At 42.6% G+C, this 24,294-nt stretch overlaps 1 protein-coding gene and 1 long non-coding RNA gene across 14 annotated transcripts in view; one reads left to right on the forward strand and one right to left on the reverse strand.

The window, feature by feature from the left end:
• Gm16984 overlaps positions 1 to 17,863 on the forward strand; it is a 19,357-nt gene extending 1,494 nt beyond the window's left edge. Inside the window, exon 3 of one of the 2 annotated variants that reach the window (XR_873227.2) lies at positions 17,690 to 17,863. This is a non-coding gene — a long non-coding RNA (predicted gene, 16984). Of the gene's footprint in view, positions 1 to 1,783; positions 1,825 to 17,689 lie in introns of those variants that run through there. The other variant, XR_003950704.1, reaches the window with a different exon arrangement.
• Eci2 (enoyl-Coenzyme A delta isomerase 2) overlaps positions 12,305 to 24,294 on the reverse strand; it is a 49,368-nt gene continuing 37,378 nt past the window's right edge. For 9 of the 12 annotated variants that reach the window (NR_073427.1, XM_006516677.2, XM_006516676.4 and 6 more), the window contains exons 5-10: positions 22,840 to 22,909; positions 22,026 to 22,125; positions 20,624 to 20,744; positions 14,819 to 14,908; positions 13,207 to 13,350; positions 12,305 to 12,623 (exon numbers count right to left, since the gene is read on the reverse strand). Coding sequence is in view for 11 of the 12 variants with exons in the window: in XM_006516677.2 (XP_006516740.1) it covers positions 12,468 to 12,623; positions 13,207 to 13,350; positions 14,819 to 14,908; positions 20,624 to 20,744; positions 22,026 to 22,125; positions 22,840 to 22,909 (681 nt within the window). In the remaining variant the exon portion in view is untranslated. Of the gene's footprint in view, positions 12,624 to 13,206; positions 13,351 to 14,818; positions 14,909 to 20,623; positions 20,745 to 22,025; positions 22,126 to 22,839; positions 24,256 to 24,294 lie in introns of all 12 variants that reach the window. The other 3 variants (XM_030247267.1, XM_030247266.1, XM_030247265.1) reach the window with 1 other exon arrangement.

Genomic DNA, 24,294 nt, shown 5'->3' on the forward strand with positions numbered 1-24,294 from the left:
TTCAAAATATTCTATGTCTTCCACATGGCAATGACCACTCCTCGGTTTCATATGTCTGACCTCCTCAGAGTCCCAGGCGAATCCCTGACTATCTCCCAGAGTTCCAATCTCTTTACCAGAACTATAGGCTTAGGATTTTTAAGACTTACTTTTAATAAGGGTTTTCAAATGCTTCGACACCCCCAACTCCTCCCTCCCCCCAGGCCACCATCCAAAGGTAGGGGAGAAAAGATGGTAAATAGGACAAGGGGCTGTAGACCTGTTTAGAAGTAGTTCTTTGAGACGAGTTGGGCCCGAGAGGGTTTCAAGGATGGGCACTTGGTTGAGGAAGCAGAAGCATGGCGCATGACTCTGGCCGCAGAGGACAAGGAGCTTTGGGCAGAGAAGGGCCTATGGGTGCAGAGTTCAGTGAGTGAGCTCTGGGAATTGGGTTCAAAGAACAAGGTGCAGGGGATTGGATGCAGAGGGTAGGGTACGGGGCTTTGGGGTAGGAGGCAGAGAACCGGGTGCTGGGCAGAGAGGGGAGGGTGCAGAACGTAGCCGATGATGGACTTCCCCGCAGAGTGCTGGGTGCAGTTTGTCAGGATACCAGCAGTCCAACTCAGTAGTGTCAGGATACCAAACAAGAATCAGCAGTGGTGGCACGATCCAGCAGAAACAGTCAGGAATCCACCAAATCAGTGGGGGCAACCAGAACCAACCAGGGATGCCAGGAGAAGTTCGGGGTTTTTGTTTTGTTTTGTTTTATAATCTATTCAGTTGTTTGTTTGTTTGTTTGTTTGTTTTGCATTTACCCAGAGTTTAATCTACAATCTTTCTCAGAGTATAATTAAAATGAGAGTGATCATTACTGAAAGCCATGAGGACAGTCATATATATTAAGCACAGTATTTTATCATTTACTCTCATCAAGGGCTGAGGAGGATATTATGAAAGGCACCATGGGTGGTAGGAACAGGTGAGATCTCTGTTTGTAAGCAGGGGTGACCTAGCCCTTGACCCTTCTTCTAAACTAGAAAGAACACAGTTAGAAATTCACCTGTAGCCAAGTATGGGGTGCATGATGGCCATTTCAGCAGTCAGGAGCCCGATGCAGGAGGATTTCAAGTTTAAGGCTAGCTATATTATGGAGTAAGTTCCAGGTTAGCCTGAGCTATATAATAAGATCCTCAGCCTCAAATTTTTATGTATTGATCACTAGATGAAGTTTTAAGATTATGAAAATTTCTCTCTCTCTCTCTCTCATCTGCTTAAGGCATGGTAATATCTCACTATACTCATCAGTTCTGCATTCATGAAGTTTTATACTTTGTAACGTTTGTTCTAACATGTAATCCCAAACATTTATAGTCAGAAGGCATGAGTGGCCATTTTAAAATGTCCAAGAAAATCTGAATTGTATGTTTACCTACAAGTCCATCAAAGTAAATGTAAGCAAAGACTCAAGGGCATTGCCGTGTTTTTCCCCAAGAAAGAATGTCTCAGTATAGGAGTAACTCAGGGGATTGGCTCCTGGACCCTTTGAGGAAACAGAAATCCATAGATACTCAAGCCCCTTATATAGAGTGGTGAAGTATTTCCCAAAATGTAGATATATCTTCCAGTGTATGTTAAAGCTGTGCAGCAATTGTAATTACTAATACAATATAAATGCTATATTAGTAGTTCTCATAGGACTGATTTTTATTTGTATATGTTCCTTGTCATGTGGCAATTTTTTAGTATTTATTTATTTATTTATTGTTTTATTTTTATTTTTCTGTTTGTGTGTCTGTTTTTAAAGGTTTCACTTTGTAGCTCTGACTATCTTGGAGCTCACTCTGTAGGAGCAGGCTTGTCTTGAGCTCACAGAGATCTACCTGACTCTGCATTCCTAGTGCTAGAACTAAAGGTGTGTACCATTATGCCCAGCTATTGTTTTTTGTTTGTTTATTTCTGATGTTGAATTTTCATTACTTCATTTCTCTCTTTCCTTTATTCCCTCCAAACCCTCACTTATACCCCTTCCTAGTCTCCTTCACATTCATGGACTCTGCTTTCATCAACTATTATTGTATGCATATATGTATTTGTCTACACATGTATATTTCTAAATACAACCTGTTGTGTCTGTATAATATCACTTGTTATGAAAAAGCTGTTGTATAACTTGGGGTTACATAACGGACTAGAAAAAGTGTTCTGTGTGCTTAGGATCACTTTGGCTATTCTTGGTTCTGTTTGTTTCCGTATGAATTCTTGTTTTTGTTTTTCTAGTTCTTTGAAGACTGATATAGAAATTTTGATGGTAACTTTGTTGGCTTTGTTAATTACTTTTGCTAGTTAACTATTTTCACAATATTAATTCAGCTGATCCAGGAGCATGGAAAGCTACTCCATCATCTAGTATCTTCTTTGGTTTCTTCTCTCAATGCCTTAAAGATTTTGTTGTAGAAGTCTCTTTTTCCCTTGCTTAGGTTTATTCTTAGAGACTTTTCTGATTTGTTTTGTTAACCTGATAGAATCCAAAGTCACCTGGGAAGAAGGAACCTCAACTGAAGAACTGCCTTGATCGGAATGGCCTGAGTCTATCTAGTCTTTGACAGACCGTCTTGATTGATGGTTGATGTGGGAGGGCTTAGCCCACAGTGGTTAACACTATCCTTAGCCAGGTAGACTTTGTCTGCATATGAAAGCTAGCTCTGAGTGTGAGCCAAAAAGTGAGCTAGTAATCTGGATTCCTCCATAGTTTCTTCTTAAATTTCTTCCTGAGTTCCTGACCTGAGTTCCCTCAGTGATGAACTATGATTGGGAAATATAAGCTGAAATAAACCCTTCCCACCTCTACATCACTTTGGCTAAGGAGTCCATCACAGCACCAGAAAAGGAAACTAGAACGGTACTTTTTTTTTTTTTTTTGAGCTATTACAAATAAAATGCTTTCCTTAATTTTATCATCATTGGTACATGTGAAAGGTCATCATTTTTTATATGTTGACTTTGTATCTTGCAACTTGAGTAAAAGTGTTTATTAGATTAAAGATCCATTTATTCCTGGTTTCCCAGGTTTTGGACTATAAGTTTTCAGCACACTTCCCAAAGATAATCTGAATTTTACTGGAGTTTCTTGTAACAATGCCCTTTCATTTTTAGTTTTGTTCATCTGGCTCTTTCTTTATAAAATTAGTGTGACTAAGGATTTGCCAATCTTGTTCATTGTTCTGAGTTTCTGAGAACATTTTCTATCAGCCTCAATTTTCTTAACAGGCTCTCTTTCCACTCTTCCAGTGGATTTGTTGCTGTCTGCAAGGCCTGGGAGATCCCAGGAAGAGGTATGAAGATCTCTGCCCAGTATTTCTATGGTCTTATTATCGGAGAAAGAATTCAGAGAGGAGACAGTGCAAGGGATTTGGAGAGAGCTTTTATTACACAGCTAAAATACTTGAGACTAGAGTGGTGTTCTCAGATGAGTCACATGACCAGCTTTAGGCAGCTCATCTATGAGAAAATGTTAATGAATATTGATGAATTAAGTTGGGCTGGGGGGACAGATATCTGGACATTGGGGAGAGTGTGTTCCATACTGTTGGAATAGGGCTTTATCCCTGTTTTTGTCCAAATGTAAGATGTGTTATGATATCAGATGCATGATAGGAACAGACAACACTATTGACACATTATTATAAAAAAGCAAAGGACAGCTGGCTGTTATGTCAGAGGCCATGTGAATCTCATTTGGTTTTAGTGAAGGATCATCATCCTGGCCTGGGACCTGCTGAAATCACTCAGCCATCTTGTCTGCCTATGGTTGGCCAGCCTACCTCAGGCACACTGACAATGCTTTCTTTGTTTCCCATCTTCTGGGCACTCCACACCACAGATAAAACAGGAGGTATTCCCCTATGTGCAGAATTTGGAGTTCTCTTTCCTTTCTTTCAGTCCTTAAAGAATTTCTTTGTGTAATTGTTATGAGTTTGTGTGACTCCTCTGTGTCCTCTACTGTCTAATATTGGAGCTGTTCCTCCATGTATGCATGCATCATCTTGCTGTAGTCTTTTCTAAGTTTTCTGCTTTTTCTTAGGTAGTTCTATTCCGCCAGAATCTATGTTGCCCAGGCTGGTTGATATCTTGCAATCCTCCTGCCTCAGCCTCCCAAGTGTGATGGTTATAGTTGAGCCCTTACAAAATTTGAGTGTGTTTTCTTAGTCTCTGTCTTTCATAGGCTGGCTTTGATGTGTGTAAGCATTATTTCTTTAATTTTATCTTGCTTGGAGTTTTTGGAATTTCTTACATTTGTGAATTTATGCGTCTTTCATCAGTTTTGAGAAGTGTTTAGTAATGCTATCTTTAAATATTTTGTTTGTTCTAGTGTTCTTCTCCTTCTGTCCTATGAATACAACCATGATGAGATGCCCCCTGCCAATTCCCTATGCCTGTTCACCTAATTTTAAAAGCATCATATCAGTTTAACAGATTAACTAATTTCTACTGCTCTATTTTCAAGTTTTTTTTGACATCTTCTTTTGTTCCTCCATTTGCTGTGGTGCCTGCATTTGTGCCAAAAGTAAATTTGAAATATTCTCATTTTAATTCTCAATTTTCCTTTCTTGCTTTTAAGAAAACAGTCTCTTGGTTAACGTCATCTGTATGTTTTTCCAGCTCAATGTGCTCAGTTTACATGGGATACAGGAACATGACAGTGCCTGCTTCTTCTTATTGATTCCTATCATGGTTTTCATTTTGATTTTTCTTTTCAGTGCCTCATAGGTTTGGCCTTTTGTACTTTGTTCCTCACGTTTTCCTATCTGCATTGGGATTCCCTTTTCTGTACTCCCCAAGCCTGCACAGGGCAGTTCTGAACTCGACAGTGTCAGACCAGAGGCCCGACTTTGGGCCCCAGCTGAATTCTGAATCTCCCCCACCAGTGTCTTCCGTGGTTGTGATGAATGACCTGAATCATGTTAAAATAGTGGATTCACAAATTGAAAGTTCACAGGTCCATCCAGGTACTGCTATACTTTGACACTGATTGTTCTCTTAAGTCATACCTTTATTTTTAATCCTAAGCATCTGTAGTGTTTTATGTGGGAGAAATTTAGCACACATTTCTTACCTTTCAAGATTCTAAGCCTGAAAAAAAAAGGAAGAAAGAAAGAAAGAAAGAAAGAAAGGAAGAAAGAAAGAGCCTGGCAGTGGTAGCACATGCCTTTTATCCCAACAATTGGGAGGCAGAAGCAGGTGGATTTCGAGGTCAGCCTGGTCTACAGAGTGAGTTCCAGTACAACCATTGCTATACAGAGAAACCCTGTCTCGAAAAACTAACTAACTAAAAAAATAAATATTTTTTTAAAGCCTGATTATTACTGAAGATAGCCTTCCTAATTCTAATGACATGCCTTACCAAGACTTCTTATTTACACAGGCCAGGTGGACAATGTATTAAAGTGTGTGTGTGTGTGGTTGTTTTTTAATTAATCGCAGATCAATAGAGCAAGTAATTTATTAGTACAATTCCCCATTTCATAGAGGTGTTGGCAGCACTTGCAAGGTTGATGTATTGACAACATTCATTCATGCCTCAATCATGCCTCCAAAAAGTGTTTATTGATCATTTCTCATGTGCCAGGACACTGGAGTAAAGTTGAGGCTGTGATGAGTTGGGTGTGGACTTCAGGTCTCTGCTCCTTTTACTATACAGAGTAGAGACAATAAGTTTCCAGCAGTATCAGTTCCAAGAAGTCACACAATGAGGACCTCATATTGTGGGTTCCTACCTCTGTTCTACAACAACATTAGCAAGAGTTCTATGACAGTGAAGGTCAGTAAGCTATGCTCAGCATCATTAACGAGCCACAGTTGCCCACAAGGATTGTCTGTGATTGGTCTGACGGTATAGAACCTTGTTTTTGTTATTTTACTGACATGAAATTGAAACAGGGAGTCTGAATAGCTTTACTGGGGTCTCAGATTTAGGACTCAAACTCATGACCACAGTGATTTATCTGCTGATTATTATCATGAGTGAACAGAATCAACAAAGAGCATTACTATGAAAACATGAGGTGTTTTGGGAAGGCAATACTTTTTTTCTGAAATGTTAAAAAATAAATATTGTGTGAAGACTCAAGTCACCTATCATTTTATATAAAATTGAATATTGGTAAATGAATGCTGAGGGCACACAGTTAGAAGACACTGTACTCTAGAGTGACTAGCCCTATGTTCAAAGAAGGTGAATAATAGACAGCTGAAGAAGACAGTCTTAAGACAGGTCAGTCTCACAGCCATAACGACAGATTTTTGAGGAGAGAAGGTGTACCTGAGTAAACCTTTGTTTATGGAGAAAAATAAAGGCTTCACTTTAAGAAGTGAAGAAAGAGCCCATTGATGATCACAGCTTAGGGTGCTAAGTCTGGAAGTTCCTTTTGCTGTACACTAGCTGATCTTTGAGATAAATCTCTCCTGCTGTAACCACTGGGTACCACAAAGATACACATAGTCCCGTGAAACGACATCATTTGAAGAATTTTGGAAGTTGAATAACATGTGGGAGTCTTCCAATACATTCTGGTAAAAAGCAAGGGGAGTGCATGTATGTACCTCTGTCCTGAATGGAGGTGGCAGCCTGAGACCTGGAGTCACACCAGAATGAGCGAGTTCATTGAAAGATCTTGGAGTGTCAATTTTTCTGGAAGGAGGATTTCTCAAAGGACTGATCACTGGCCACTCAGGTGAGCTGCAGAAAGCCAGGACTAGCTCAATAAAGTGTGAAATAGTCTTGGAAATACCAGGCTTTCAAAAAACTTCCAGTCTTGAAAAAGCAATGGACCCAAAGTAGACATTCATGTAGTAACTGAGCTCTAACTATGGGTGAGGTCCTAGGGAAGAGATGTTGCCTACTCACACTGGATCTCAGGGAAGACTGGGAGGCAGACCTTGATGTACTAAGTTCTCTATTAATGTGAAGTCACTGTGGGGCAAAGACCTGAGGGAAGCACAGAGCAGTGAGGAGAACAGAGAAAGGATCAGGTGAGGCAGCTTTTCTAGCCCAAGGCTGCCTGGTGTGATCTGAGGCTCAGGTAGGACTGGCCCCAGGGAAGCATTGTGAGTGGTGGGGCCAGGCTACTGCAACTGCTGTGTTTATAAAAATGGCATCCAAGGTCTAGAAGGAACTTTGGTTGTCTTCTAGTCTATTGTTCATCCTGCCCTGTCCTGGAAACACCCCTAACTGGCCACTGGTGAATCATTTCCAAATACAGTAAGTAAACACCAGCTGGGCTATTTTCATCTCATGGGTCTGTACCTGTGGACCCAATCAACCACAGATCAAAAACATTTGTGAAATCATGATCAAATCAGTACTAAACATGTACATACTTTTTTCTGTTCATGAGTCCCTAACCAATAGTCTATAGAATATTTGTATGGTATGTATGTGTGTGTGTGTGTGTGTGTGTGTGTGTGTATACATGTACATGTGTATATATGGTATTATAGCCAATGCATGGACTATTTAAGATACATAGAATGATATAGATAGGTTCTGTGTAAACACTGCTCCATTTTCTATAAGGGATTTGAATTGGCACATTTTGGTATCTACGGGGGCTTTGGTATCACTTTCCCATGGATTTCTAGGGACAACTCTATCTTTTTCATATGACTTCTTGATGCATAAGTTAAGAGTTGGGGACAAGGAGCTTGGTATATCCAACAGTCTGAATAGAAAGAAGTGAATCCTAATTAATTCCTGAGGAGCAGAGACACTGGAGCTCTGAGAACTCACAGGAGCCCACCAGCCTTCAAACTACCCAGAACACTGAGGAGAGGCAGCCGGGAGACAACTACACCTGTGTCTGATAATCTCTCCTGCTCTTCTGTTCAGTCATCTGTCTCCCTTTCCTCAATGCTTCCAAATGTAGTCAGAAGTTGCCTAGTCCCTCTACTGCCACCTAGTGACAACAACCCATAACTTTACATGTTTTTAGGGGGAAAATTTTAACTATATTCTAAAAGAAAGCTTGCAATTCTCCTCTAATGCTCTATTTCTACTAAAATTAAAATAAAAATACATTGTAAATTTTAAAGAAATTTCCCTGTAAGAAATTTGTCTTCACTTTCAAAACCCTAAAATTGTATGAAAGAGGACAATTGCTGGGAAGGCTTAGATGGGGATGGTTAGAATGGGAGGGTAGGGCAGAGGAGGGATAAACAGCACTAAAGATGTTTAAGAAAGGCATGTGGCAGAGTATTGTATTAGCTGGCGTTCTCTAGAGGAACAAAACTGATAGAATAAAAGAAAATATGTGTGAATTTATTAGAGTGGCTTACAGGCTGGAGTCCAGCTATTTCAACAATGGCTGTCTCCTGACAGAAAGTCCAAAAATACAGTACTGTTGGGTCCAGACTAGACACCTCAGGCATTCTTCAGTGGAATCCTGAAAAAGAAGGGTCTAATTCCAGTGAATGGAAGAGCTTGCCAGCAGGGGAGGACAAGCAGGCAAAGAGCAAGACTTCCTTCTTCTGTCCTTTATATAGGCTGCCACTAGGAGGTGTGGTCCAGATTTAGGGTGGGTCTTAAACAATCCAATCAAGAAAAACCACTCGCAGTTATATCCAGCAGCTTGGGTTTTAGTTAACTCCTGATATAGTGACTTAAGACAAACAATAAGCCACCACATTACTGTATTATATCTGTCTGTCTGTCTGCTTGCCTGCCTGTCTCTTTGTCTCTCTGTCTGTCTCTGTCTGTTTGCCTGTCTGTCTCTTTGTCTCTCTGTCTGTTTCCATCTCTGTCTCTCTGTCTGTTTCCATCTGTCTCTCTGTCTCTGTCTCTGTCTCTGTCTCTGTCTCTCTCTCTCTCTCTCTCTCTCTCTCTCTCTGTGTGTGTGTGTGTGTTTAGTTGGAGTTACACTCCACAAAATTTTCCATTTAAAAATTTCTATTTGGCTTCATTTTTAATCAGCTGAAATTTCACATGTAGTTAAGTGCGCTTTTTCCTGACATTCTGCTTTGGTCTGTGTAACAATCCCAACCCCCTGGTAATCTCAGGATTGACATACCTTGCCCTTTTCATTGAGAATAGTCAACTTTTCACCTGCTCAATGAGTCTGGACTGTGTCTTGTACACCGTGGCTATAACATTGCATGACCACTGGGCCTTGTTACACTCATTTGGAGGATTGCTTTAGCAAGCATCCAACCTGGATTGATTCAGACAACTAGCTCATTCTTGATTTCCTTGAGTGGCAGTGACAACCCCAATTTGATTTTTCCAAGCGTTTGCTACATTTGTCTGCATCTGTCTTGTTCACGAACCTGAGACTTGATGGTTCAAGCACAGAACTAGGGAGAATTCTTCAGAAAAAGTAGATTCATTGTTTCTTATGTGTATGGATGTTAAGCCTACATGGATGTTTGTGAATCACCAGTGTGACTGCTTGGATGCCTTGGAACTGAAGTTACAGATAGGTGTGAGCTGCCACACAGCTGCTGGGAATTGAACCTGCTCTTCCATGGAGACACCTTTCAGTCTGGAATGTCCTTTTGAGAGGTCAAATCTTTTAAGTTCAGACTCTATTTTAAAGAACTTGACCTAAATTTGAACTCAGGCAAACTAACAAACTGGTACCTATCATTAGTTTCCAAGTTGCCCCCAACAAAACCCAAGCCTAGCTCCATTCTCTAGGCTAATCCCCCAAAAGACCAGCATCTCCAGGTCATTACCCCAAGAGACCTGTACCCCCAGGCTACAAGCCTCCCCCCTGCCTAATGACCACCAATGTAGATTGGAGCAGAAATTACGTTTATGATATGACTCCCAGCACCAGATAATTACGTTAAAGGCCACAGTAGCTTTCCAATTAGATGCTTGCACACTTACACCCACCCACTACTTGCTTGCTATAAAGCCTTACCCTGATGGATATTCGGGGCTCCCCCACCTCTATAACCATCCTGTATGATGGCGGTGCATTGGAGGGGCCTGAGCTAGCTCGAATAAAGATTCTGCTGTGAGTTGCATCAGATCGGCTCCTGTCTGTCTGTTTTGGGGGGGAATCACTAACATTTTCCTGTCACTACACACAGACACTCTCGCTCTCTCTCTCTCTCTCTCTCTCTCCCCCCCCCCTCTTGTTTTTTTGAGACAGGGTTTCTCTGTGTAGCCCTGACTGTCCTGGAACTCACTCTGTAGACCAGGCTGGCCTCGAACTCAGAGATTCGCCTGCTTCTGCCTCCCAAGTGCTGGGATTAAAGGCGTGTGCCACCACACCCAGTGCAGCACTCTCTTTCTCACTCACACTTTAGTCATGAGGGAATCCTTTACCTGGACAGAGAGACCGTTTGCTGTTGTTGTTTGCCTTTTCTGACTTGTATTTAGCTGGCCACACTATAGCCACCACAGTGCCCACCAGAATAGAGTTCTGCCTTTGAGGCCAGTATCTCCTACTTAAGAGGTGCCAACAGTAATGTCTTTCCCAGCCAGCGAGAACAGCTTCTCTGCATTAGGTTCCGTTACAGGATCCTCTTTTTAAGAATTAATTTATTTTTATTTTAAACATGCGGGTGTGTCACTGCTGTGCGCAAAGAGGCAAAAAGTACATGATCTCCTGGAGCTATAATTTCAAAGGCTGTGAGCCATTTTGAGTGCTAGGAACTGAACCTGGGTCCTCTGGAAGAGCAGCCAGTATTCCTAATCACTGAGCTATCTCTCCAGCCCCTCATGAGCCACTCCTAATGTAAGGATTCTCCTATAGTTTCTTCCCATATTTTGTACAGAGATTTTGGCTCTAGTTAATGTTAGAAATCAGGTGCTCCGCCAGCCTGTTTTCAGGGACTCGGCACCAGAAGTTACATAACCATTAGTTGTTGCCAACCCTTTAAAGGGCCCTTGCCTTCCCAGATTGCTCTCTTCTTTCTGTCTCTTGGTTTCTCTGTCTGTTTTTCTCTCTCTTATGTCCGCACTCTGAGTAAATTTTTTGCATGAGATCTGTTGAGTGACATGTTCCTTGCGGCTTACCTTAGTTTGGGCCTGTCAAGATGTTCTGATATTAAAACCTAACAGCAAATAGGAGGTTTGGACAATAGTTGGCTTCTGGGGTGTGCTAGTAATGCACTCTGCCTGGCTTTTTAATTACATTTTTTGACACGCCACAGGAATTTCAGTCCAGAGAAGCTCCATTCTCTGTGTCTTCGGATCTTAGCATGTGAAAAAACAGCATCAATCTCATTGTCAATCTCTAGCATCTTCTTGAAGGGATAACATATGATGGGCGTCAGGCACTAGTAATTTGCCAATAAACAACAATGGTTACTTATGTTCACATTCATAAAACTGAACACCGTGGAGTAATATTATTGCAATTAAAAAGTTAAGACTTAAAATACTTGCAGGTTTTAACATGTTAGTTACCAGAAAACTAACTGTTGAAGGAAAAAAAAAGTAGCGATATTTTAATAAGCAAAATACTCTATTCAGATCTTTTGGCTTCAAGTAGATCATCAAAGGCCTTGCCAAATGACATGGAAGGCATTAATCAAAAAGGAAAGTTAGAAAAGTCAGGGCAGCTTGCAGGTGCCTCACAGAATACCACACTAATAAACGAGGAACATTATTCTTAACTCCCTGTCCCCTTTCTGCCTCTTGAGTCAATTTGCTTGGTGTATGTGTTGGGTGAGGGAGTGGTATGGTGATTGGAATAAGAATAGCCCCCATAAGGGTTCATAGATTTTAATGCCAGGTCACCAGGGAGTAGCATTATTAACAAGTGTGGCCTTCTTGAAGTAGGTGTGGTCTTGTTAGAGGAAATGTATCATTGAGGGTTCCCCTCAGTCCCTGTGTGTGTGTGTTTGTTTGTGTCCTTTCTCTCCTGCCTACTGTTCCATATGTAGAACGCTCAGTGACTAACACCATGTCTGCTTGCACACTGCCATGCTTCCCACCATGATGATAATGGACTACACTACTAAACTGTAAAACAGCCCTGAGTAAATGCTTTCCTTTATAGGTTTGCTGTGGTCATGGTCTTACTTCACAACAATAGAAACCCTAACTAAGACAAGTGAAAATGAAGATTTGCTTTGCTCCTTGCCAGATAGTTGGAAAAGAAAATGCCACTCAGAGCACCTTTGGTGACCCAAAGGCTGTTGATGTTTGGCCTAATTTGCTTAGTCACCACCTGTGCATGATAAACAGCTACCATGGTGTCAGGGATACGATGTCAGCAGGTTTCAAGGACTCTGCCTCAGGGTTCAAAGCAGCATCCATTTATGTCAAGAGATGTAAGACTTTCTATTGCCGAAACCCAACATGAATTCTTAAGGCTTGATTTATGAAAAGTTTTATTTATCAGTACTGTGAAGAATTCTCATCATAATTGCTACGTTAATCAAGGAAAAGGCACAGAGAAGCATGTGTCGTTTGAGTCCTCGAAACTGGACCTCCCAGCCCATGCTCCCTATGAGGAGTCTAGCTGCTGTGGTGGTCTTCACAGCTTTGGTTTTCTGGAGACGAAGCTCATGATTGCGTTCATGCACTCCTCTGACAGCCACCTTGCTTGCAGAGTAGTGCACTCTTCAGCGTTGACTGCGTAGAGCTTTTCTTTCTCATTTTTTCTGATTAACTCTTTGGAAATTCTCATGGCCTGATGGAACAAAGCCAACAGTACATTATTCCAACTGGAACAGGGTTAGTCTATTCTTGCCCTCCACTGTAATAAACCGATCCTGTTGGATTTTACTAAGACATGTGGAACAGAACAGACCTTTAATGTACACAGAGATAACCATAGTAGGTGTGGGAGACAGGTCTGCTATTGTGCCTTCTAAACAGCCCCATATGGATACTCAACAGCAAGAATGTGAGAGCAGTCAGCTGCTAGCTGCCATATACACAAATGGAAGTGCGATAGAGAGAGGATCTACAGTCAGCCTCCTCACTGCCCACCTGAAATCCAAAGTAAAAGAGCTGGGTGTCTACTGGCATCCTCCTGGGGTCACTCCCACGAAGGATCTCCCCTTTGCCTTTATAGCATAGAATGAAATGTCTATCTGGTAACTTCTTTAAAAATTTTTTCCAACATAATAGTAATTTTAAACTCCAAATCCAGATGTCCTTTAAGCCAACTAGAGATATGTCATGTCTTTTTAGGATGTGCTCTCCTGAGGCACATTTTCCCCTTTGGAAATGGTTTCCATGGTCCCTGAAGGTAAAACCCAAATACTAACGTTTGGCGGGAGCTTCGCATATGTTTTCAGCCTGGTCCAGACTTCTGTCTCAAAAGTGCTCTCAGGGAAAACTTCAGTGACAAGGCCTTGAGCCCAGGCCTCTCTTGCTGTCAGCTTCTTCCCAAAGAGAAGCATCTCAGCTGCCTGCAATGCAAAGCAAGAAGCGGCATTAGCATGATAAGGGCTTCTGTTGACTCCAGAACAGCCCAGTTTCTGGAGACCCAGATGTACTCATGGCTCCTGGGGTGGCTTGTCTTTCACAGGAATGGGGAAGCTGATGGCCTCACTGGGCGAGGGTCTGCAAGCAGCTGAGACCATAACTGTGTCTGCCTCTTGAAGGATAGAAGGGCAGCTGCTTCTGTTAGGGTCTGCATTGAAGCAGCAGGAATGGGAAGCCCAGAGTAGAAATGACCTGGCCCCCAGTAGCTATTAAACATTGAAAATGAAGACAAAGGGAGTTGGGCAGAAAAGCTGCATTCATAGGGCCAACTTTTTGAGGCATTCAAAATTTGGTTCCCTTACTGGAAGTTCTAATGGTTGAGTTTTGAACATCTTTACCTGCATTACTCAAATTACTTCAATGTGAATGAGAGGACTCAGGGATGGCTGGGGATGGCTGGGGGGTAGCTGGGGATGGCTGATGGGTGGCTTATATTGCAGTTCTAGAAAAACCAAGGACCATGAGCAAATGTTCTTTCTATAGTTGCATTTTCTTTCCCCAAAACATGAACAAACTCCAAATGCTCTAAGTTTGAAGGGCTGGTTCTGCTCAACTTTTCAAAGCTTAACTGCTTATTAACTCAGTCTCTGTAATGACAGCATAGGAGGTTGATGGTAGCACAATGAGGTTAAAGCAGTGAATGTGTGTGTGTGTGTGTGTGTATACATATACATACACACAACACACACATACATATCCACATATATATTAAATACATGGGGGGAATTCACAACAAAAATCTAAAGTCACAAAGCAGGATCCCCTAACATACTGAGATGATAACCAATGTCTACTAAGCCCTTCCCTCTGTTCTTCCTCTCCAGTCCTGTCTCAGTGTCCTTGGAGTCACTCCGTCCATAGAGATCAGATCATTAGGTTTGCACAAATGCACAGCTAGATCAGAGCAGCCAGTGGGCCACCTTGGGGGTCTCAACAGACAACAGACCAGCTGTAACTGGGAGTCACAGTGTCTATGACTTCATGCGGCTGTAATGCGGCTGGTAACTTCTGGTCCTTCATAGGACCTCTAAAGAGCAGATGTCACCATGTCATCTCAGTGGATGTTGCTCATCAGTCCTGAAGTGATCACACATGGAGACGCTTCCTAGTCCCAAGCCTGCAACTAATGGCACACAGCTGTGGAGGCCAACGTCCTGTGCTGCCACCAGTGCTCCAGCTCTAGTCATCCGCTGTCAGACACTGTCCCTGCAATAGGAATTGCAGAGAATGTCCTGACCCTTCCCCTATCTCAGATCACCCCTTAGCCTGGTTCCTCCATGTCATAGAACAAGGAGTCATCCCTAACGCTTTGCCCAAGGGAAAGAAGACAGAGCACAGGATTGCCTTGGCAACAAAGATGGCGTACTACATTTTAAGTTTTTTCTACGTTACCTTTGCTGAGCCCATCATCTTCGGAAACGTGTAAGAGGAGCATGCTTCCGGGCTCTGGCCGAGTTGGCTGAATGGAGTATGAAACGTTGCCTAGTTAGGATGGGGGGAGAAAGGACAAGCATTTAAAAATTATTATTTGGTTTTAATTTCACAATTTGCGTGTTTGTGTTTGAGAGTAGGTAGCCCACTGTGGCCTAGAACTTAACCCATCTCATGCCTTAGCCTCTTGAGTGTACATTACAGTGTACTATCATGTCCAGTCCAGAATTCCTAATCATTGAGGACATCTTAATTAAAATGGCATAATATACTATGCATACCACACACACGATTCACTTGTAGTGTTATCAATGGTGTTACAAATATGTAAATTAGGTAGCCACCAAGGATTTCAGTAGAGAAGATATTTGTACCTTTCTGACCTCTTTGGGCCATCTTTTCCTTGTACCATCCTCATGAATTGTCTACCACGATCTGCTCACTGCCCCTGCTCTTTTGCTGGTTTCTGGAATGTTATATGCATGGGCTTCTGTATATAAAAGACCTTTGTTTCTTGCTCCTGTCTCTTGGGAGTCACTCAAGACACTACTGCATGCAGGCATCCTCTTTCTTATTATTGCCACTCTCATTGTGTATACGTGTCATCATTTGTTGATCTATATGCCAGCTAGTGCCTTTACTGATATTTCCAGTGCTGTGGTCATTTATCCGTAGGGTCAGTCACAACCATAGGCTTGCTTCATATAATATCATTTGTCAATAATACCTCGGTGAAGCAGAAGAAAATCCCTTTCACCCTATTCTATCAAAAAAGAAACAGTTGTGAATAGAGTAGCTGTGCCATCACCATTTTCCATTGCGGGAGGAGAGCCCCACCTGGTCCACGTCCTTACACAGCCTCACCAGGAGAAGTAATCTTAGCCTAATCATGTCACTACATGCATAGTGTTTTAAGTTTATATGACCTTTATGATTAATGATGCTGAGAAAGTCTCTGAATACTAAACATCCACAGGTATAGCATCTTTGGTGAAGTAACTGCTAGCATGTTTCCTACTATTTTTAAAGTTAAATTATTTGCCTTTTTATTTTTGTACTGTAAAAAAATTCTTTATAAACACAGGTTTCAATTAAGTAAGTACCATGGAAAGGATTTTTACTGGACTGAGGCTTATCTTTCCTTTTAAATAAAAATACTTTGGGGCCAGGTGGTGGTGGCACACTCCTTTAATCCCAGAACTAGGGAGGCCGAGGCAAGCCAAGTTCTGTGAGTTCGAGGCCACCTTGGTCTACAGAGCGAGTTTCAGGACAGACAAGACTACCCAGAGAAACCCTGTCTTGAAAAAGAAACAAAAGAATCAACCAAACTGTTTGGATAAAGAGTCTTGCTGTATAGCCCAGGCTGGCCTCAGTTTGCCTCAGCCTCCCAGAAGAGTGCTGCGGTTATAGGCGTGAGCCGCCACACCCAGCTGGCCCTGTGGAGGCAGGAGTGAGGAAGGGTGTGCGAGAGGATCTCCTGTAGTCAGTCCAGGCTGGCCTTCGAGCTGCTATGTGGCCAAACATGACCTGGAATGCTTGATGGCCTAGTCCGTCTTCTTTCCAAATATAGGATTATACCTATATACCATTACACAACAATACATTTTCTTTGCATTACACACACTTTATGTCTCATTTATTTATATGTGGATGTGTGCATGGAAGCACATGCATGTACATGCATATAGGAAGGTCAATTTGTTTGAGTTACTTTTCTCTTTCCACCATGTGTGTCCCAGGGATTGAATGCTGGCTAGTTTTACATCAACTTGATTCAATTTAGAACTACCCGAGGAGATAGAACTGCATTTGAGAAATGCTCTCATAAGATTAGCGTGTAGGCAAGTCCATAGGATGATGTTTTGATTAGTGATTGATGTGAGAAAGCTCATCTCACGGGGGGTGGGGGTGGGTGGGGGGGGGAGAGTGCTGCCGTCTCTTGGCTGATGACACGGGGTTCTATAAGAAAGCAGGCTGAGCAAGTCATGAGGAGCAAGCCAGTAAGCAGCACTCCTCCATGGCTTCTGCATCAGCTCTCGCTTCCAGGTTTGAGCACTGTTTGACTTCCTGTCCTGACTTCCTCCAGTGATGGATGATAATGTGGAATTTAAAGCTGAATAGATCCTTTTGTCCTCACTTTGCTTTGGGCATGGTGTTTCATGACAACAACAGAGACCTTAAGCATCTATCACACGGGTAGCAAGTACTTTCTTAAGCAGCTATCACACGGGTAGCAAGTACTTTCTTAAGCAGCTATCACACGGGTAGCAAGTACATAAGCTATACTGCCTGGCCCCTAGAGAAACAGGCTATTTTTAATGCTCTCTTTCAGAATTTAAAGAGCCACGCTGTTTGATTCCTTGTGTGCTATTTCTCCTCACTGCCCATTTTTACACTGGATTCTTGATCTATCACTTTATAGATATACTTTAAAAATATTTTGGAATGATCAGCTTTTGTTGGTGAATTGAACAATTGTTTTTTCAACCTTCCATTTGTCCTGATTTTGCCCTAGAGGTCTCCTGCCTTCTTCAGATGCCTCAGTCAGTTTCAACATTGGTGACTGAGACAACTGTTAGACTCATGGCAATCTTCCTGCCTCAGCTTCCCAAGTGTGGGGATTACAGGTGCAAGCCAACATACCATTCTGTTTTTATGGGTTTTGATATTTATAAAAGAGAATCACTGATATAAATAGACAATTACTTAGATTTAATAATAGTAAGACATGGTCTTTATTTTAATGAACATTTGTGAGACTATATAAAGTATGTAGCATATAAATAAAAACATAAAATATTATCATTAATATCACTTTTCTTTTCACCCCAGAACCCTTGGTCAAGAAAATGTACTTTGCCAGGAATGGTGGCACATGCCTTTAATCCCAGCATTCAGAAGGAAGAGGTAGGTGGATCTCGAGTTCAGCTTGATCTACAAAACTAATTCCAAGACAGCCAGGGCCATTTTGCAGAGTAACTCGGTCTTGAAAAACCAATATATATATGTGTATGTATGTATATGTATATATATACATGTATATATGTATGTATATGTATATATACACATATATACATATATATACACATATACACACATATATATTTATATACACATACATATACATGTATATATGTATGTATGTATGTGTATATGTGTATATATATATATATATGTGTGTGTGTGTGTGTGTGTGTGTGTGTGTGTGTGTGTGTGTGTAAAATCAGACAACATAGCTTAAAGAATACCCATAGCTAACAGGTACACACAAACTTGACAACCAGCAGTTACTGCAATGCTTATTTGTAGAGATAGAATGGTGGGTGCAGTTAAGGGCTGAGGCTCTTGCAACAGACTGGTTAAAGTGGTTAAAGGCTTTGAGATAGTTCCTTATCCTCCCTGTCACAGGTTCCTCTATCTCTAAACCTAGTATGACCTCATAGGGTGCTGTGTGTATATTGTATAAAATGTGTGTGCGTATAATGTGTATTAACAGAGTACTTTCACACTGTGAGCATGCAAACATTTATTTGAACAAATTTCAAACTCACATAGAAAAGCTGCAGTTGGTGGTAGAAAAGCTACTAGCATGTTTAGCCCATCGTTGTATTTAAGACCAGCAGTATCCATCACCGATAGACGGCATGGTGAAGGGTACCTTAAGAGGGTCAAACGTGAGCCCCTTGTTCACTACAGTGTTTGTTTATGAGGTCAGTAAAAACCCAGGGAGTCTCTTCAGTGGTTAACCAGGAACCTTTAGCACCTCTTAAGGAGAAGGTGCCAGAAGAACCTGAGGGCTACTGGCCTATGATTCCAGGGTCAGTGTTCTGGGTTCAAGTGCTAAGACAACTGTCATTACATCCCTGTCTATAATAACACAACTCAGAAATGGCGTCGGGTTTCGGCAGTAGGGGGCCAGTGAGATTTAAGTGATGAGACCAAATGCTAGCACTGGTTTACTGAATGATGAAATAAGTAATTTTTCTCCAATTAATTAATTTTATGATGCATATTTGAGGTACGTAATACCTTAGCATGAAATGAATGTACATATACATACAAACAGTATGACTGATGCTTTAGTGAAACCAATAGTCATAGAGTCCCATCCAGGTATAGCTATAATCTGGTCATTTGCCAAGGATCTTAGATACATTTCATATTATTGACTACAGTCCTTGCACTGTACGTTAGATGCTAAGGCAGTACGTATCTGCTACTGTGTATCCTTTGAACACTATCTCCCTAATCCTCTCACCCCCATCCATCATTCTAAAACTGATTTTTAAAAATGGTCTTGGGAATTCAATGCAGAGCCTTCACTACTAAAAGACACCCCTATTACCCCACCCCCTCTTTTTAAACCTAAATCTTTTCTTTGTATTTTCTATATTTTTAGAAATTTCATTTTGGGCCACCACAGAGAAATACTATGGTAAGAATCAAAACACAACTACAAATACAAGTGGTGCACGGTGGCCAACACCTTCAATGCAGCAATTAGGAGACAGGAGCAAGGGTATCTCTGTGAGTTTAAGGGCAGCCTTGTCTACCCACACAGTGAGTTCTTGGCCAGCTGGTTTGACACACTGAGAGACTCACGCTCACCCGACTCCCACCCCCTGCCACCACCGCACACACAGTACAGTAGTGAACGCAGTACTGAGCTGTGCTGTCTCAGGGTTACTCGGGGATTTCGTTTCCTCGTTTGCAGTGGAAGAAGGGTAGTGAATGACCACAGTCCTTTCTCACTTTAGAGGCGCAAGTACTAGGCTTTGGGAACTAGGAAAAGAGACCGAGCAACCTACACTCACAGAGGTCACTGCCTCTGCTGACAGAGGTCACTGCCTCTGCCGAATGCTTTCAGTCATCTCCTGAGCATCTGGGGGGGATATTCAAAATGAAAACTGAATAAATATTAAACTCTGAATAAAATACAGAGCCATCAGAGTTGGGGCAATGCTCGCTGGTGTTTAGAAAAATTAACAATCACGGAAAAACACTTTGTCCAGTTAGACTAAATTACCGCATTCCACCACTTTCTTGTTTGGCTTTCTGTTGCTGTGATAAAGCACAGACCAAAAGCAACTTGGGAAAGGAGGAAAAGGTTCATTTGGGTTACAGGTTACGTCCATCACTGAGGGAAGACACAGCAGGAGCAGGAAGCATGGGGGAACAATGCCTACTGGCTTGCTCAGCTTGCTTTCTTTTCTTTTCTTTTCTTTTCTTTTCTTTTCTTTTCTTTTCTTTTCTTTTCTTTTCTTTTCTTTTCTTTTCCTTTTTTTTTCGAGACAGGGTTTCTCTGTATAGTCCTGGCTGTCCTGTAACTCACTCTGTAGACCAGGCTGGCCTTGAACTCAGAAATCTGCCTGCCTCTGCCTTCCAAGTGCTGGGATTAAAGGTGTGCACCACCAAGCCGGCTTCAGCTTGCTTTCTTATACAGCCCGTACCCCTTGCCCTGTGGTGGCATGGCCCAGACTAAGATGGGCCCTCCCACATCAAGCATTTATCAACAAAATGCCCCCACAAACATGCCCACGGACCAATCTGATGAAGGAAAAATTCCTCAGTTGAGGTTCCCTCTTAACAAGTAACTCTAGCTTGTGTCAAGTTCACACACACAAACACACACACACACACATACACACACACACACACACAAAACCCTAACCAGATCAACCATTATCCCCTTGTAAAATACTCAGTGATAGTCTGATAGCCACAGTCAGGACACTGATTGACCTATGTCTGTGGAAGGAGACTTACCCTGTCTGATGCAAAGACAGCATCAAATAGTCCCAGAAGGGTGACAGAGATTCCCACAGCTGGGCCATTTACTACCGCAACCAGAGGCTTGGGAAAGTCTATAAAACTGTTTACAAAGTCCCTAAAGAAATGGAAATATGAAATCATTAATCATCACAAACTTGTACCACCAACTATAGAAAGGGATGTATGGATGTGATATCACGTTATAGAGCCGCCTCTCCAGAGTGGTCGAGGATCCCTGAAAATTGCACCTAAGGCCACGACTCCTACTGGCTAAGATCAGTTCACACTCTGGGCAGTGAGTTCAGGACTGTGGTCCAGCTGTGACCCCAGAGATCATGGGGGGTGACTGAGTGTATGACCCTGTATTCTAGCACAGGGAGACTGAGAGACACAGCAGACCTGGGAAGCTGAAGTCTCAGCCCGCTTTCTACAGCTCCAAGACTACTGCCAGAGTCTGGCCACCACTCACAGGCACTGTCTGTTCACACCACGCACGAGAACTCGCCACACTCCCTCTGTTCTTTCTCACCTTACCCTTCCCAGTCAATCCCATGGAGAGGGCAGGATGAAGAGAGGGAATCTGATGGGGAACCGCAATGAAGTGCATCAGCACAGATGAGTGGGCATTTTACGGATGTGTTAAGAGTGAGCCTTTTGTGGGGTGGGGGGCTGAGGAGATAACTCATCATTTAAAACACCTGCCAATCAAGTAGGAGGACTGGAGTGGAGTCTGGATAAATTCTGGGTGGGTGTGGAGGCCTGCTTGTCCTCAGAAGGTAGAGATGGGAATCTAGAGCAAGCCAGCTAGCAAGACTAGCTGTATGGGTGAGCTGTGGGTTTGAGAGACCTTGTTTCAGTGGGTAAAGTGAAAGGGTGCGCTGTCTAGTCTTACATCAGCTTGACACAAGCTAGAGGCATTTGGCAAGAAAGACTCTCAGTAGAGAAAATGCTTCCAATACTATTGAGCTATAGGCAAGTCTGCAGAGCGTTTTCTTAATTAATGATTGATGTAGGAAGTCCAGCCCATTGTGGGTGATCCCACCCCTGGGCTGGTGGTCCCAGATGCTATAAGGAAAAAGGCTAAGCAAGCCAAGATGGGGCAAGTCAGTAAGTAAGCAGCATTCCTCCATTGCCTCTGGATTGGTTCCAGCCTTCAGGTTCCCGAGCTTGTTTCCTCTGATGATGAACTGTGATATGAAACTGTAAGAGGAATAAACCCTGCCCTTCCCCAAATGGTTTTTGGTCCTGACTATAACAGGAAACAATAAAGAAGATTTCTGACATTAATCTCAGACTCCACATGTACACACGTGCACATGCCTGCACACCACATACAGACACATGAAAGCAAGGGAAAAGGATTAACTCTCTAGGATCATACAAGTGCCAGTCTTACCTCAGTAACACAGCACCGTTGCTAGCTGCCTCCTCTATCCCCCCAGTGGCACTAGTGAAGTTAGTCAGGTCATTCCCACTGCAGTAGTAGTCACCAGTTCCTGGGAATGGTACAATCAACACTTTAATGAACACACACCTTCAGTGGAAGGAACACTCCCTTCACCTAGCTACTCATTCTGAAGCCATTGTGTACCTGCTGTGGGCAGGGCTCTGGGGCACACACTGGAAGCACACTGGTGAGTCTCATGAACACACAAGGGACTAGCAAGACGTGGGTGTTAAAGAACACGAGTAAATGGAGATGGTGTGACTACATACAATATGTCAGATGGAACAGGGCTGGTCTATCGGGGGTTTAGGGCAGCTCATAGTCCAGATGCTCTTCCTAGCCTGTCATCCCAGCTGCCCCCCAGGAAGTTACCTTCAGACTCCATCAATAGAGCAGACCAACACTCTAGGACTTATGTAATTGAACTGAACAATGTGCTCCCTGCATTTCCTTGATTTCACTAAGCTGAGCTTTAAGGGCCATGGATCCAGGATTTGTTTCTTTTCATCTCAGCAGACCTACAGGCGGTTAAAGGTCAATCTGTTTTAGACAGATGAGTCGTTTTCTGTTGCGGTTCTTGGGAATCTCACCGTGAGCTTTCCTTTCTCAGTTAGGTTTAGGCTTATATCCATGTTAACATGGTGCATTTATAAGTCAAACCCCTGAAGTGTTGGAAAAAGACCTTCAAGAAATCTCAGTCAGGTCTCCACCTAGTACTAGATACCCTAAAATAGCAATTGAGGAAGTCTGGCAGTGGTCTTACCTGTGAAAACAGCCATGACAGTGTTATCAGTGCTGGCATTTTTAAGTGCGAGTATAATATCCCGATACATCTATGTGAACGCCAAGATGGGAAAAAGAACAATAAAAATGAGATCCATTATCCAGCGTGCTGAGCCACGCATCAGACTGCAATCCTTCCCTCCACACAGAGACAAAGTAACTGGTTTTCTACTTTATCGAGCCACCTCTCTGGATTGGTCCAGGATCCCTGTAAATGGCACCTAATGGAATATCAGGCCATTTGCCTCATGTTTGCTTGTGTGCACTGCGTTATGCCTGGTGCTTTTAGAGATCAGAAGTGGTGGCAGATTCCCTGAAACTGAAGGTACAGATGACTATAAGCCATGCTGTTGGTGCTGGGACACAAACCCAAGTCCTGTGTAAGAGCAGTGAGTGCTCTTAAGGACTGACCCATCTCTCAAGACCCAGAGATTCTATTTTGATGACCAAACCAGAGGCTGCCTGAGAGGATTTCCGTTCCCATGACAACTCCAGGGTGCACATGATGCACAGGTGCTCTGGTAGATATATTAATAACCATGTTGTTCCAAAAGTGAACAAGAGAAAGACCCAGTCCTTTAGCTTTGTGACTGGACAGTTACTGTGCTCCACCAGGGGTGGGTAAGGTCCGGGCATGAACTCTTGAGGTTGCCTCCAGCAGCAAGTGAGAGAGAAGGTGACTGAGAAAACTGTCCCTGGAACAGCATCTTAGCTGTGGCTTCAAGAAAGGGTAAGTGTCTTGGGCAGTGTGGGAAGTGACAAGTGAGGCCAGAGGAAATATTCCAGAGACACACTGTGCTGGGTACAAGGGAACTGTCCTCTGAATATGTCTGAAAGTCTTGCCATAGTTTTAGTATGTTTTCAAAATTGGTATAGGTTTTAATTAATAAAATTCAGGGTGGGAAAGAGTGATAGTGAGGGTGGGTATTTATAAAGATACTGGAAAAGTAAAAGTATGTAAAATGATGGGACTGTTTCCTGCAAGGCAGGGGATGGGAAATAATTCCTGAGAACCACAGTAAGGGAGACACAGCAGCCAAGGTGACTGGCTAGAACCTGGGCCAGAAAAGAGACAGATCAATTTAGATTCTCCTGCTTACCAGCTCTAAGAACTTACCAAGTTACTTCTTAACCTGCTGAGCTATTTTGCTAAATAATAATATCAGGGTTCTCTGTTCAGGATGTGCTGACTCTTGTTGCTACAGTTTGTAGCTGTACCTTCCTTACCCAGAAGTGACTCTGGGAAACCACGCAATGGTCTCAGAATTAAATGCTGCATCAATTGGAAGGCACAGGAGCAACTTTAAAAGATTCTTTAGTTTCCATTTAGCATGTTGTCCTACATTGCGGATGGCAGCCTTGACCCCAGGTCACCTCCAAGCACATGATAAACTCCCTGTAATATCAAGAAGGAGGGCTCAAGTGATTCACTTAT

Source organism: Mus musculus, chromosome 13 (assembly GCF_000001635.26).
Source record: "Mus musculus strain C57BL/6J chromosome 13, GRCm38.p6 C57BL/6J".
NCBI lineage: Eukaryota > Metazoa > Chordata > Mammalia > Rodentia > Muridae > Mus > Mus musculus.